Source organism: Elgaria multicarinata, chromosome 1 (assembly GCF_023053635.1).
Source record: "Elgaria multicarinata webbii isolate HBS135686 ecotype San Diego chromosome 1, rElgMul1.1.pri, whole genome shotgun sequence".
NCBI lineage: Eukaryota > Metazoa > Chordata > Lepidosauria > Squamata > Anguidae > Elgaria > Elgaria multicarinata.
The window spans coordinates 8,650,831-8,665,730 of NC_086171.1; the positions used below are offsets into that span (position 1 = coordinate 8,650,831).

General features: G+C 45.6%; 1 protein-coding gene across 3 annotated transcripts in view; it reads right to left on the minus strand.

Moving 5' to 3' along the window:
* Window positions 1-14,900, minus strand: part of LOC134396511 (pituitary adenylate cyclase-activating polypeptide type I receptor-like) — a 145,866-nt gene that overhangs the window by 10,025 nt on the left and 120,941 nt on the right. The window contains exon 14 of one of the 3 annotated variants that reach the window (XM_063123026.1): window positions 11,121-11,204. The exons of the other annotated variants lie outside the window; for them this stretch is intronic. Coding sequence (XP_062979096.1) covers window positions 11,121-11,204 — 84 coding nt within the window. The remainder of the gene's footprint in view (window positions 1-11,120; window positions 11,205-14,900) is intronic. 3 annotated transcript variants of the gene reach the window in all.

The window sequence follows — 14,900 nt, forward strand, 5'->3', positions numbered from 1 at the left end:
ACCACCGCAGTCCAGGCCCTGGTTCTTTCCAGACCGGACTATTGCAACCTGTTGTATACAGGGCTTCCCTTGAAGCAAATCCAACGCCTACAGGCTGTACAAAATGCAGCAGCCAGGTTGGTCAAGGGGCTCCCGAAGTGGTCTTCTATCACTTTGGTGCTTCAAGAGCTCCATTGGCTGCCGGTGGCTGCTAGGGTGCGCTACAAGGTTTTGTTGACCATGTATAAAGCCCTGCATTGCTTGGGTCCTGGATACCTGAGCACTCGCCTTTCTCCTGTGTCTCACCATTGGCAGAATCGCTCTCAGGAGCAGGGTGCCCTGATGGTCCCCCGCTACAAATTGGAATGTGCCGGGGCCAGGGCTTTTTCAGTGGCTGGCCCCCGGTTATGGAACAATGTGCCCCTGGAGATTCGACAGGCTCCCACTTTCAATTGTTTCAAATGCCTTTGTAAGGCGTTTTTATTTTTACAAGAGTCTGGGGAGGGGGTAGTTGAAATTGGGGTTGAGGGCTTTTAATGGTTTGAGGGTGAGGGTTTTAATGGAATTGTTTTAATGTGGGTTGAGGGTTTTAATGGAATTGTTTTATATGTTATTGTAAAGTGCCTCGATGCCAGAAATGGTGAGGCGGCGCTATAAAAATGCTTTAAATAAAAAATAATAATAAATAAATTAAACATGTTAATTAGTGCAATCTCCTTAGCATGTTATCAAAGGCTGGGCTAATAATGAAAACAGAGGTCCCATCTCTTGCTGACCACATTTCAATAGGAAACTCCGCAGAGATAACGAACAAGCATGAATGGAATTTTCACCTCTACTGATGTTCACACAGATGTTGAGAAAGAAGACTTCAGCTTTCTGGGGCCTGCTTGTATTAGATAAAACCACAAGCCAGGCCTGTATAACTTCTGATTATGCATAGGGTCATCATATGGAAAGGAGGACAGGGCTCCTGTATCTTTAACAGTTTTATTGAAAAGGGAATTTCAGCAGGTGACATTTGTATGCATGCAGCACCTGGTGAATTCCCTCTTCATCACAACAATTAAGGCTGCAGGAGCTATACTAGAGTGACCAGATATAAAAGAGGACAGGGCTCCTGCAGCTTTAACTCTTGTGATGAAGAGGGAATTTCACCAGGTGCCACATGCATACAAAGGACACCTGCTGAAATTCCACTTTCAATACAACTGTTAAAGCTACAGGAGCCCTGTCCTCCTTTCCATATGGTCACCCTAATTATGCATAAAGCTAAAGGCATCCCACCAGCCATGCAGGGCAGCTGTCTCAACCAGACAGTGCCTGGAACTAGAAACAGATGAGACCTCCACAGAGGAGGAGGAGGAGGAGGAGGAGGAGGAGGAGGAGGAGGAGGAGGAGGACTCCATCTCTGGGGTCTTCTATCAGATCCTGCAAAGTCAGGGGTCCAAGGAGTTGCATCCAATATAAGTCCTACTTAGAGTAGGCCCACTGAAATGAACTGGACATAAGTTAGTCATGGCTAACCCTCATTCATTTTAGTGGGACTTCTTTACATCAGACTAACATTGGCTACAACCCAATGCCTCCCAAGTGGTCACACACTCCCAGTTTAAGACTCTCCCACCATTAGTTCCAGGAACAGAGACAACGATCCTCCCAGAGTGCAGGACACGGAATAACGGGCTCAAGTTAAAGGAAGCCAGATTCCAGCTGGACATCAGGAAAAACTTCCTGACTGTTAGAGCAGTACGACAATGGAACCAGTTGCCTGGTGAGGTGGTGGGCTCTCCCACACTAGAGGCCTTCAAGAGGCAGCTGGACAACCATCTGTCAGGGATGCTTTAGGGTGGATTCCTGCATTGAGCAGGGGGTTGGACTCGATGGCCTTGTAGGCCCCTTCCAACTCTGCTATTCTATGATTCTATGAGCCTGAACTGAAGCCTAGAGTAGGAGGTGCAGGGCGGATCTGGGAGCAGATCAAGTCAAGACAGCATGTGAGAAAGGAAGCTGAAGTCTAGGGAGCGGGAACAAGCTGACTAAACCTTGTTGAGCTTCACCTCTTGGATGGATTTCCATGACATCCCTAAGGCAGGACGGAACACCCTTTGGCAAAACATATAATGCAGACATTGAAAATGTCTGCACCTCTTGAATGACCTTGGGTAGACACCAAGGGCATGTCTAGTCCAGGGGAGGGAGGGGGGAGGGTCTCACGATATTCTGCTCACGAGATTCTCCCATTTGGACAGACGCGCGCACGACGTCCTGGGAGGAACGAGGGATGTCACGCCCACCTTTTTTTTCTTACACATGATAAGCGCACATGCGCTCTGATGGAAAAGTAAGGTTTTTTTTAAAAAAAAATCCCACTCCCCTCAACCCACCCCCGATGGGCACGGAGCACCTGAAGAGCTTTGTGCCCCGTGCCTGATTCCTGGCTCCTCGCATTTACTCATGAGGAGCCAGGATGAAACTGGGTTGAGCACCCACACCTCCCGTGGCCTTGGGACAATCCAGAGACTGCAGGAAAAATCGGGTTTAAGGTGTCCCAAGATATCCCAGGGAAATGGAGGGGTCATCCCTCCCTGCTCCCAGGATCCTCTGTGCATCATGAGGATGCACAGGGACGATCCTGGGATGGTCCCCGGGATATTGCCTGGTGTAGACATGCCCTAAGTGATAGGAGAACATCTTCTTAGGGAAATAGTGCAGAAGAAGACTGGCTGCTCCCATGGGCAAGGATGCACGAGAATGTTGTTTCCATTCATTTAGTACTAAAACTTTTCCTCCAAACAAGCACATTGTGCAGGCAAAACTCTCATGCTCTCAAGCTTGTGATTGCATTCACAAAATGTGCACGTCAGGAAAACTCGCAGTTTAATGTGTGGACCCGTTTTCACACAGACAACACGCTAAGCCACGGTGTTTAAGGTTTTTGAGCAAAACATTATGGATTAGCGTGTCATGTGGACCCTAACACAGCGTGTTGTGGGAACCATTCCTAACCATAACCACAATTTAAAAACGCTCTCTAACCATTTGCAGCGAAAGGTTAGTGGCCTAACCATGGCTTAACGTGCTGCCTGATGCACACATTAAGGGGTGCGCTTTAAAAATGGGTACCCGAATGCCCACTCTCTCCATTTGGACTACAACAAAAACTCACAAGTGAGAAGAGGTTTGGTGTGGAACTCAGAGAATTTTAAGAGGTTAAAGCCCTACATGGTTTGGGTCCAGGCTACCTACGGGATCGCCTTCTCCCGTACAATCCGCCCCGCACACTCAGGTCCTCTGGGAAGAATCTGCTTCAGTCAGCAAAGACTAGGCTGACAGGTATAACCCAGAGGACCTTCTCTTCTGCTGCTCCTAGACTGTGGAATGGCCTGCCGGAGGAGATTCGTCAGCTTGGCAATCTTTTAGCATTCAAGAAAGCTATCAAGACTGATCTCTTCCTGCAGGCCTATCCAGTGGAATTTTAGGATGCTTTTAGTGTTCTTTTAGGATATTTTAGATTTTTTAAAAAACAGTGTATACTATGTTTTTAAGCAGTATTTTATGTATTTTATGCTTGCTGTTGTTCCCCGCTTTGATCCAATTGGAGAGGCAGGTAAGAATTATTATTATTATTATTATTATTATTATTATTATTATTATTATTATTATTGCTTCATTAATTGGGCTGACTGTGGGACAGTCATTTTTTCCCTCCTGCAATACTCCCGGGAAGACACCACATCATCCCACAGCATCTTTCCAGGGGCCTAGCAGCGCAGTCACATCTGTAGACATCCCATAATCAGCCAAGCCACAGCTCTGATTTTAAACATTCTTAAAAGAAATTCACAAATTTGTAAGGAAGTTTGCAAGGAAGTTGTCATTAATGCGGTCGCTGCGGTTGTTAAAAGAACCAAACCAAGCTAAAAATGCCTCGCTCAGCTTTTAGGAACTCAGCAAACAGCGCTAGAAAAAAACCCAGAGAGCAAGTCTGGGCTTTTCAGAAAGCTCCAGCAGCGAGTAAGGCTGCAAGGACAGAACCAGGTAGAAATGGTAAATGAAAGAGCACACGCCACCAGCACCCGCACCCTTTAGCAACCTCCAGGTAAGCACTGAAGCCCTCCACCCTGAGAAATTTCTCCAAAATTCTCAACATCCCCACAAAAAACAACAGCCTCTTTTCGCAGCGAAATGAAGGAATTGTAAAATAGCCCATGGGGGTTCATCCAAACCTTCTTGTTTAAGGGAGACCTTTGAGGTCTTGATTGTACTTCTTGGACTTATCATACTTGAAACGCTCCTATGAATCTGTATTTAATATATATTTATTGCCGCTGTTTTTTAATTATTTCTTCCTGCACACTCGGCATTTTGGGATTTTGTTTGTTATGATTTACAGCAGTGGTTCCCAATTGGGGGTCTGCAGATCCCAGGGGGTCTGCGTAACCCCCCCCCCGAGGGGGTCCATGGCACCATTCACCTATTAGCTCTGCAAGGTCTGCATTTTAATAAAATAAAATATGCTGCCTCCCGCGCTCTGTTTGCTTCGACGGTGACGTCATGAGCGAAAGCACCTGCCCGATTTAGCGACTAGCTTCAGAGATTACTTCCCTGCACCTAATCCTGAAAACTCATGGATAAGGAATCCTTTTGATTGTGGTGATGTACAACTAACAACTCTATCTGCGGAAGAGCAAGACGCACTTGTTGACGTGACTTGTGATGGTTCATTGAAATCATTTTTCAGAGAATATAGACTGGACCAATTCCGGGTGAAGGTTTTTCCTGATTATAAGAAGTGAGGTGAAAAAGCTTTGAAACATCTAGTTCCCTTTTGTTCCACATATCTTTGTGAACAAACATTTTTGACATTTTGTTATATGAAGAACTAGCATAGAAATCGGCTCGATGTCGATCCAGATTTGAGATTAAAACTAGTAAATATTGAACCGGATGTGGAAGGGATTGTTCAGGACAAAAAAGAGGCATGATTTCTCCCACCACATTTAGGTTTAGTAGCTGCTAGACACGTCACAATTTGTTCAATTGTAAACTAGACGTTAGTAAAATTAAATTCGTCTTTATATTCCTAACTAAAGCATTGTCATTTTTGCGTGGTAATATCACAAATTTTATGGCCTACTTTTGAGTATACTTAAAATCCTTTGCTTATTAGGGGCTACCCCTTATTTTCTCCAAAAAATTGCTTTGCACAGGTAACTACCATAGAGATAACAAAATTTTCAAAAGGAGGGGGCCCATGGCTTGGCATTTGAAAAACAAGGGGTCCGAAGTACTTAACTAATTGGGAACCACTGATTCACGGCATTTTGTGATTCCAGTCTTAAGTGCAATCCTATGTATGTTTAGACAGAAAACGTCCTACAAATCCCAGCATTCCCTAGCTGGTATGGCTATTTGGAGGATGTTGGGAGTTGTGAGACTTTTCCGTCTATACCAGGGATGTCCATCATTTGCCTCCACCAGACGGATCCTCCAACATCCCATGTCTAATAGGATTGTGTCCTTAGATGTCTTGGTCTGTATAAGGCCAGGCGGGATAGAAATATTTAACAGCACTCAATCAACCTTTATTTTGAACAAGGAAGCCTCATTGGGTTCAGTGGCATTTAATCCCAAGTGAATTTGTAAATGATTGCAGTTTAAGAACAAAATCCTATGCATGTTTAGAAAGAATGATTGCTGGCTGGGGATGCTGGGACTTGTAGGACTTTTATCTGCCTAAACATGCATTGGAGAGAATTTCCTAAATTAATGCTGGAACAGGCACACTGTAGTTTGCCATAGCTTTCATTTCACTTTAGTCCATTCATATCCTGCCTCCTCTGAATTACCATTGCACATGTGTGCGCTGATAAAATACTGCCAAGAGCCAATCTTACAATTGTCTTTGCACGTACGATTCATGGCGTGTTCATAGGAACGATTGTGTCAAGATTCTGTTTTGCGTTTTCCTGATGCACAATTCTGCACCCGCACACTGGCAAAACTGACACACACAAAAGAATCTCGATCCACAGATGTGCACAGCCACATCGCATTTACCTTTTTTTGCAGTATTTTATTGACACACACAAACCTGCACTGTCATCAGGAAAACACCATACAAAATGAACTGCACAGAATCATTTTCTGTATCCTTCATCAGTGGGTCCATGCACAATGAAAATGGCTGGGGAGAGGCAAAGGCAAATTTCTCAGCAATTTGCGCAGATTATGGGGGAAATAGTGCAAATTTGCAAAAAATAATAATTCCTAGATTTCTGAACCTGCCAGAAATGGACAATAAATTCCAAGGGGTTCAGAGAAAAGCCTGCAGCTCGGCTTGCAGACACAAAGCGAGTTGTACACACCAGAGAACTCTGTTGTGTCAAAAAAAGAAATGGAATTCCCAGCGATGGATGTCCCTCCCTGTGCATGCCCAGTGCTCTGTTCAAAATTTGATTTATTGATTTATTTATTTTTAAAAATGGAACAATAGCTAAACCCTAGTTTTTATTTGTTTAAAACATTTAAATGCTATCTTTACCAAAAGCTCAAGGCAGTCAGCAAAGAAAAAGAAATATGAAGAGATGAAAAATACAACCAATATAATAATAATAATAATAATAATAATAATAATAATAATAACAATAATACACCCATTACTTGAAAGAGGAAACAGAGCAGCAAAGCCCAGATGGATTTAAAAAAATAATGACAAGTAAAAAGAGCAGATTATAATCTGGAATGCCAAAATTGAGGGAGAAATATGTATGAGAGAATGTTAAGAGTGCATCCGGATGACAAACGAATAATTTAATGTGGAGTATGTGCAGTTTCTTGATATCCTCTGTATTCTCTTGCCAAAAAGTGAGGAGGATTTTAACCCTACTTCTCATGACTTGGAAGGTAAGCTCATGCAGACTACAGGCACTCTTGGAGGATACTGATTATCTAGACCTATTTCAGTCTGGGTTCCGATCTGGTTACGGGACTGAATCAGCCTTGGTCGCCCTGATGGATGACCTTTATCGAGAGAGGGACAGGGGGAATGCAACCATGTTAATCCTGCTCGATCTCTCGGCGGCTTTTGATACCATCGACCATGGTATCCTCCTGGATCGACTCCGTGGGATGGGCATTGGAGGCACTGTTTTACAGTGGTTCCGGTCCTACCTACGGGGTTGTTTTCAGAGAGTAGCATCGGGTGACCAGTCCTCGGCCCCTTGGCAATTGAGCTATGGAGTGCTGCAGGGCACCATCTTGTCCCCAATGTAACATCTATATGAAGCCGTTGGGAGCTGTCATTAGGGGATTTGGAGCTAAATGCCATCAATATGCTGATGACACACAGCTCTGTCTCCCTGAATCAGGTGAGGCTGTGCAGGTCCTGGATCAGTGCCTAGACTCAGTAATGGGTTGGATGAGGGCCAATAAACTGAGACTGAATCCTGGCAAGATGGAAGCCCTGTGGGTGAGTGGTTCCCGAGTCCGGGAGACAGGCTCATGGCCTCTCCTGGATGGGGTTGCACTGCCTCTGAAAGAACAGGTTCGTAGTTTGGGGGTACTCTTAGACCCATTTCTGTCATTGGAGGCTCAAGTAGCTGCCATGGCTCGGAGTGCCTTTTACCATCTTCGGTTGGTTCGCCAACTACGGCCTCTCCTGGACAGGGATAGCTTGGCCCAGGTAGTACAGGCATTGGTAACCTCAAAACTGGATTACTGCAGCGCGCTCTATGTGGGGCTGCCCTTGAAGCTGCTCCACAAGCTGGAGCTAGTGCAGAACGCTGCAGCTCGGCTGTTGTCTGGAGCTGCCCCTTTCCAGCATGGAACTCCTCTGCTGAGGGAACTGCACTGGCTGCCTATTCGCTACCGGGCCAGGTCGAAGGTTCTTGTACTTGTGTACAAAGCCCTAAACACTTTGGGACCAGGATACCTGAGAGAGCGCCTTCTCCCCTACCAACCTGCCTGGTCATTGAGGTCATCCGAGGGCCTGCTCCTGGTGGTTCTACCTAGATCCATCCTCCGATTGGAATCCACCAGGGGAAGAGCCTTCAGTGTGGTGGCCCCCCTCCTGTGGAATTCCCTGCCTCTGGAGGTCAGGCAGGCGCCAACTTTGTACTCCTTTCGGCGCCTCCTGGAAACATCTTTATTCCAAGAAGCCTTTCCTTAATATGCCGCCTTGAATCTCTGTTTTCCCCCCCCCTTCTTTTAAATTTTATTTTAACTGTTTTATTCTGTTTTTATTTTCATTTTAATCTTGTACACCGCTCCGAAATTTTTCAATGGGGAGCGGTATATAAATAGTCTAAATAAATAAATAATGCAGACAACTAAAGCAAAATAGCCACCAGTTGGCGAAGTGCTTCCACGCAAGGCATGGTAAGTAGAGAAGGAAGGAGAACCCTCCTGGGCTCTGCCTTGATGGACCCCCAAATGAGCCGACATGGTTTAAAAGATCAGTTCATTCCATAGTTGTGCCCAAGGGGGGCGCCAGGTATGCTCAGGCACACCCTAAAGACTCAAGCAATAAGCGCCGAATTGAAGGGGGTATTGAGTAGGGATTCAGAGGGGGATTGAGAAGCCGCAAGAATGGAACTCTGGCTGCTCCGTTGGTGCTGCCCCCGACAGTGCACTGTTGCTCCTGGTAGCAGGAACTAAAAGGAATGCTGGGCCCTCCCATGGGCAAGCAAGCTGAACATGGCATAGGGCATCAGTGTCTACAGTGTTTAATAAATGATTGAATAAAAATGTCCTTTATGAGTGAGTGTTCAATAAATGTTCACCTATAAAAAAAATCCCTGGGTGCACACCGTAATGGAATGTGCTGTGCATTCCTATGGTTCATTCCCTAAGCCAACTTGAGGGGCTCAGGAAATGCCCGCTCTGACAACCTCCGCCTTCCATCCCCTCAGTTTCCTCCCCACCTTTGATGACTTGGCAATGGAACAACAGTGATAACAGCAGTGTGGGAAAAGACGTTTTTCTTTCTTGACCCTAACCCTCTCTGTTGTGTTACGCCGACATGTCCTGTCACAAATGACCACCAAACCGCCTGTGCCCCTTGGGAACTGAAGTCTTTTCAAGAGCTGCCCGAAGTCCCAAGGACCACTGCTCTTTCAGGTTCACCATGTGTCCTTTATTTACAGAGGAGAGTCCTCTCTTTGAAGGGCGGTCAGAGGGAAGTCCTATATTTGAAGGTGGTCTCCATTCGAAGGTTGGTCCAGTCCTAGTGTGGTTTAAAGACAAGGCACCCTATGGAGGGGGCCTTGATGATGCCCATCAACAGTTGTTAGCGCCTGGGCAGCAGGCTGCGCAGACACACTGGAGGTCAACCTGGTCAAAATGTTCTCTGCTATGATGAGATGTCTTGTATTTCTATTGCGATTCTAGCTGTTGTTTCTCACTTTTCAATGACACTTATTATGGCTCAGCGCATGCAATTTATGCAGCCTTGGGTCCTCTCTGAGCATCTTTTTGGCCAACTCATTTCCTCTCTGGAGGGCAATGTGTAAGTGGCCATGTTAGCCCCAACAAACAGCAGAGGATTTATTTATTTATTATTGCATTTATATCCCGTCTTTTTTCCTCCAAGGAACCCAAGGCGGCGCACATAATCCTCCTCCTCCTCCTCTCCATTTTATCCTCACAACAACAACCCTGTGAAGTGGGTTGGGCTGAGAGTCTGTGGCCATAGCAAAGGTTTATTCCTGGATCGTCCAGGGGTCAAACCTGTTCATCTAGGTGACACACAGGGGATCCAGTGCTCAGGCAGGGGCGAACCCTGGATGATCCCAGGAGAAACCTTAGGTCTAGCTGTGGCCTGTGACTGGCCCAAAGTCACCCAGTGGGTTTCCTGGCCGAGTGGGGACTAGAACCTGGATCTCCCGACTCCCAGTCTGACACTTAGGATGACATCATGTTGACTGAGAGGGGGGTTGGCAAGGAAAAAGAGGAAGCATTCTTTTCCCCCACTCTCCAGGGCTGCCATCAATGTGGTTCCAAGTGCAGATGGTGCTTTAGGGAATAGTGAGGATGAGGAGGAAAGGAAGGTGGGATTCCTTCCTTGGCTTGGATATTGCTTCAAGCCGGCGAAGGGTTCAGAGGGAGAGGGCTTAGAAACTTGCCTCTTCTTTTGAGATACCTCTCCCAGGAGTTTTTGAGCCCTGCTTAGACAAGTGAGAAATGACATTCTGATAAGTGGGTCTTGGCATTGACCTATAACCTGCATCCATAAACAGATTGAATACACTTCACACATAGAGAGTTGGACCAGTGTCTGCCTTCTCCAAGAGGAAGGAACCTGCTTTCAGAAGGTGCTTCTGAAAGCAGGTACTTTGGGAAGGAAGGAGCAGGGAAGTCCACTTCCATTGGCACGATGATCATGACCTAGGCACGTAATAGAATTTTGTTTTTGTTCCCCAAACACGACAGCATGCCCAGTTTGAAACTGTGACCATGAGTATGAGCGTGAGCACATGTCCGCAGAAAATATTTGCAAATCGTTGAAGACATCCTCACATTTGGCTCATCTCCGATTCCCAGGGTGATTGGCACAAATGTCTCGACTTGCACAAATTTTCACAGTAGTCTGAATCAGCTTCTGTTCAGTCTATGGAGGAAGCTGGCACAACATTGGGAAAGTTGTGGAAATTTGCGCACATTTGGGGGAGATTGGTGCAAATCTCCCATTAGGAAATGTGCGCAAATGTGGGGAGAGTTGCACAAATCCGGGGGGGGGGGGATTTGTGCCGTGATCACGAGATTTGCGCAAATCTCCAGTTCGATCTGCTTGATTTGCGCAGGGTTCCATTTGCACAGACCAAGCAGCGATCGCAAACACGAATGGGAATTGACCATGAGGTGAGTGGCCAGACAGTGTTTGGAGAACTGTAGCAATCTGGAACATTGCTCTTCCACCCATCCATAATCCCACGTAAATCTGGATCTAGCCCAGAACGTTCAGCTCCCTTATAGTGGTGTGACCAGCGCCAAGCACACGAGAGGAAACAAAACAGACAAAGCGCACATGCAGCGCACATGGAGCACAGATGTTACCCTAAGCTGTCACGACGACGACTGACCACGGATTAGCAGCATGCTTCAAACACAGATATTGCCACGAGATTGCGTACACTTACAAGGTAATGGTGGATAGTTCTGACATCCTGCAAGAGTGCTGGTTAGCCCTGTTGGATTTACAGTAGCATTTCTGAACGCAGCTGCTGAATATGACAAGATTGGCAAAAAAACAAAAACAAAAAAAACAACAAATCAAAATAAAAAAAATATACAAAAATGTTTCTTCTTCGTTTCCTGCTTATCATCAACTTTAAACACATTTTCATGGGTCGTGATGTCAAACGAAACATACCAAAAAAAAAAAAAAAAAAAAATCCAATGAAGGGAAAGGGGTGTTCCAAAACAATCCGGATGTTTGGATGCTGGATGAAGGAGCAGCAAAAATGTGCTTCTTTTGCATTGAGCCACAAAGCTAGCAGAAGGTTGCAAGCGGATGGAGCGAAAACAGCAGCAACAGAAAAACGTGTCTGGGATGCAGTTGGTGCTTTTGACAGGTTAAAGCTACAAAGTTAGCAGGAGGGTTACCTGCGTGAATCAAAAATATACTTGAAGGGGGGATCTGATGATGGGTAACGTATTTAGAGTCACTTAACGCATTCAAACAATAAACCCACAGAGAACAATGGAATAGTAAGACATCAACTTTTAAAATCCAAGTGAGCTTTTCCCTAGGGGTGCCATTTTAGATGTTGGCGTGCAGGAAGATTCTTGGCATGGTTTAATGAAACACTAAAAAAAAAAATACATTGGAAAAAAGGGAAGTGCATTTTAAGGCCGTAGCTAGACCTAAGGTTTATCCCAGGATTGTCCTGGGGCCAAACCTGTTCATCCAACTTCCTGAGTGTTAGAGCAGTACGACAATGGAATCAGTTACCTAGGGAGGTGGTGGGCTCTCCCACACTAGAGGCCTTCAAGAGGCAGCTGGACAACCCTCTGTCAGGGATGCTTTAGGGTGGATTTCTGCATTGAGCAGGGGGTTGGACTCGATGGTTTTGTAGGCCCCTTCCAACTCTGCTATTCTATGATTCTATAAGTCCCACAGGCAGGGACGAACCCGGGATGATCCTGGGATAAACCTTAGGTCTAGCTATGGCCTAAGATCATTTGGAAATCTTAAGCAGGATCCAAAAGAGACATGGGCACACTTGGTAGAGAATAGGCGCTGGGGGTGGGGATTTTGTTTGGGCTGCATTTTAAAGCAAACTGAGTGATTTCATACTTCCCGGACGAATTTGCAGATTGGAAAGCCGCCAACCCTCCTGTTGTACACTTACTCGGATTTTGTGATGCAGTTCTTGACTCAAACATTGCATACCAAAAATGTTGGATATCAGGAAATGTTGCATACAAAGGGTTGGATCCAGATGACATCATACTTAGGCCCTTTCTACACCTAAGGGTTATCCCAGGAAAATGGAGGGGTCGTCCCTGCCTGCTCCCGGGATCCCCTGTGTGGCATTTGGATGCATAGGGATGATCCTGGGATGATCCCGGGATATAGGGCTGGTGAAGACATGCCCTTAGACGAGATCCATTGAAATCATTAGCACATAAATTAGTGATAACTAAGGCCTTAGCTTATTCTGGAGGTGACAGACTTGACCTTGGGGGAGCTAGGGGTGGCGACGGCCAACAGAAAGCTCTGGCGTGGGCTGGTCCATGAAGTCACGAAGAGTCGGAAGCGACTGAACGAATAAACAGCAACAATGACTTAGCTAGACAGGACTTTATTCCGGGGTGAACCCCAGGATTGTCCATGTGAGTCCACATGACACACAAGGGATCCCAGGATCAGGGAGGGATCATCCATCCCTTGCCCCGGGATATAGCCCTCCCCTTTGGGCCCGGTTTTTCCACGGTCATGGGCTGAGGCCGAGACTGTGGAACATGTGGCCCATTGCTGTGGGTTGACCCAGCTCTGCTTGCACAGAGCCAGGAGCCGCGCATGGGGCACAGCACTCCTCAGGAGCGCGGCGCCCGTCGGGGGTAGAGTGGGGGGGGAGCGGGGAAAATAATTTAAATTTAAAAAAGCACCTACCTTTGCGCACGAGCATTCATGCACTCCTGTTTCTTTAAAAAAAATTAAATGGCGGGCATGACGCCTCTCCTCCTGAGATTGTCGCGCCTCACGTGTAAATGGAGGAAAGATCTCGCGATAATCACATTGTGGGATCTTCCCTCCTCCGCCGTTTAATAAAAGGCAGGTCTAGCTAGAGCCTAAGTTCCATTGATTTTAACTGGTCTGCCATTAGAATGGCTAGATCTGGCTCCAAACCAATATATGTATATTAGGGGAAGTCATGCACAACAATGTGTATATTACAAAAAGCTGCGTACACAAATGTATATATTAAGGGAAGTTTTGGAAAAAATGTGTGTGAGTCAGTTGCGCATGATAAGAAATGCATTTTGGGGGCTTTTTATTTTTTAAAAAATCACAGACTGATCATAGAATTATAGAATAGCAGAGTTGGAAGGGGCCTACAAGGCCATCGAGTCCAACCCTCTGCTCAGTGCAGGAATCCACCCTAAAGCATCCCTGACAGAGGGCTGTCCAGCTGCCTCTTGAAGGCCTCTAGTGTGGGAGAGCCCACAACCTCCCTAGGTAACTGATTCCATTGTCATACTGCTCTAACAGTCAGGAAGTTTTTCCTGATGTCCAGCTGGAATCTGGCTTCCTTTAACTTGAGCCCGTTATTCCATGTCCTGCATTCTGGGAGGATCGAGAAGAGATCCTGGCCCTCCTCTGTGTGACAACCTTTTAAGTATTTGAAGAGTGTTATCTTGTCTCCCCTCAATCTTCTCTTCTCCAGGCTAAACATGCCCAGTTCTTTCAGTCTCTCTTCATAGGGCTTTGTTTCCAGACCCCTGATCATCCTGGTTGCCCTCCTCTGAATGATGGGGAACTTATGACTGAACACATAGAAAAACTGATGCCACACAGATATATGCTGATTTCCCCAACCTAACAGACAAGCACTTGTATAGCTAGATGTTTGCTTGCTGTTTTCTTCACAGCTAACTCTTTAGCAATGCAAATTGCAGCGATCAAACAATATATTGTGTGCTGTTTAGCAGAAGGATCTGTTCCTTTGGCACCATTGCCCAATGTACAGGCCCAATTAAGAGTTTATGATGATAGTTAATCATTATGTAGAATAAAGGTATTGGCCAGAAAGACAACAGATTCCTAAGAAATAATCACACGTGGTGTGAAAACAAAAACGCAGAGGTGAAGTCAAACCCTTCCTTTTGCCGAGAGATGTCAGGCAAATCCACAACTGGATTCCTGCACTGGGCAGGGGGTTGGACTTGATGGCCTTATGGGTCCCTTCCAACTTTACTATTCTATGATTCTATTATTAAATAGAGTTCAGACTTCAATGAATTTCGCCTGCGGATTCCACAGTGCAATGTCTTTTCCAAAGTCGCATGTATTTTACAGAATTGTAGACCATGGTTTTTTTTTAAAAAAAACTTTCCAGAATTTTATGCAAATTTAGTCATAGAAAAATATGAAAAGAAGAAGAAAAAAACCTTGGCTGAAAACATGCATTCTCCCACAGGCTGAAGTGTGAAAAATTGCAATTTTGTTGGGGTGGGGGGGATTAGGACATTTTGGGGAGGATTTCTGCAGTTTCACAAGTTTGAATTTGCACGTGCAATTTCGTGCAAGTCTGAATTTGCACACATTTGGGAAACTGGAAAAAAAATCTGATTCCGTCAATGAGCAAATGATGGAACAATAGGTACCTGACAATCCATGGAATGGATTTTACAAAATGGAATGGGTTTTACAAACTCTGTACATCAGTACTTTTGCCTAAGGGGTTTTGCTA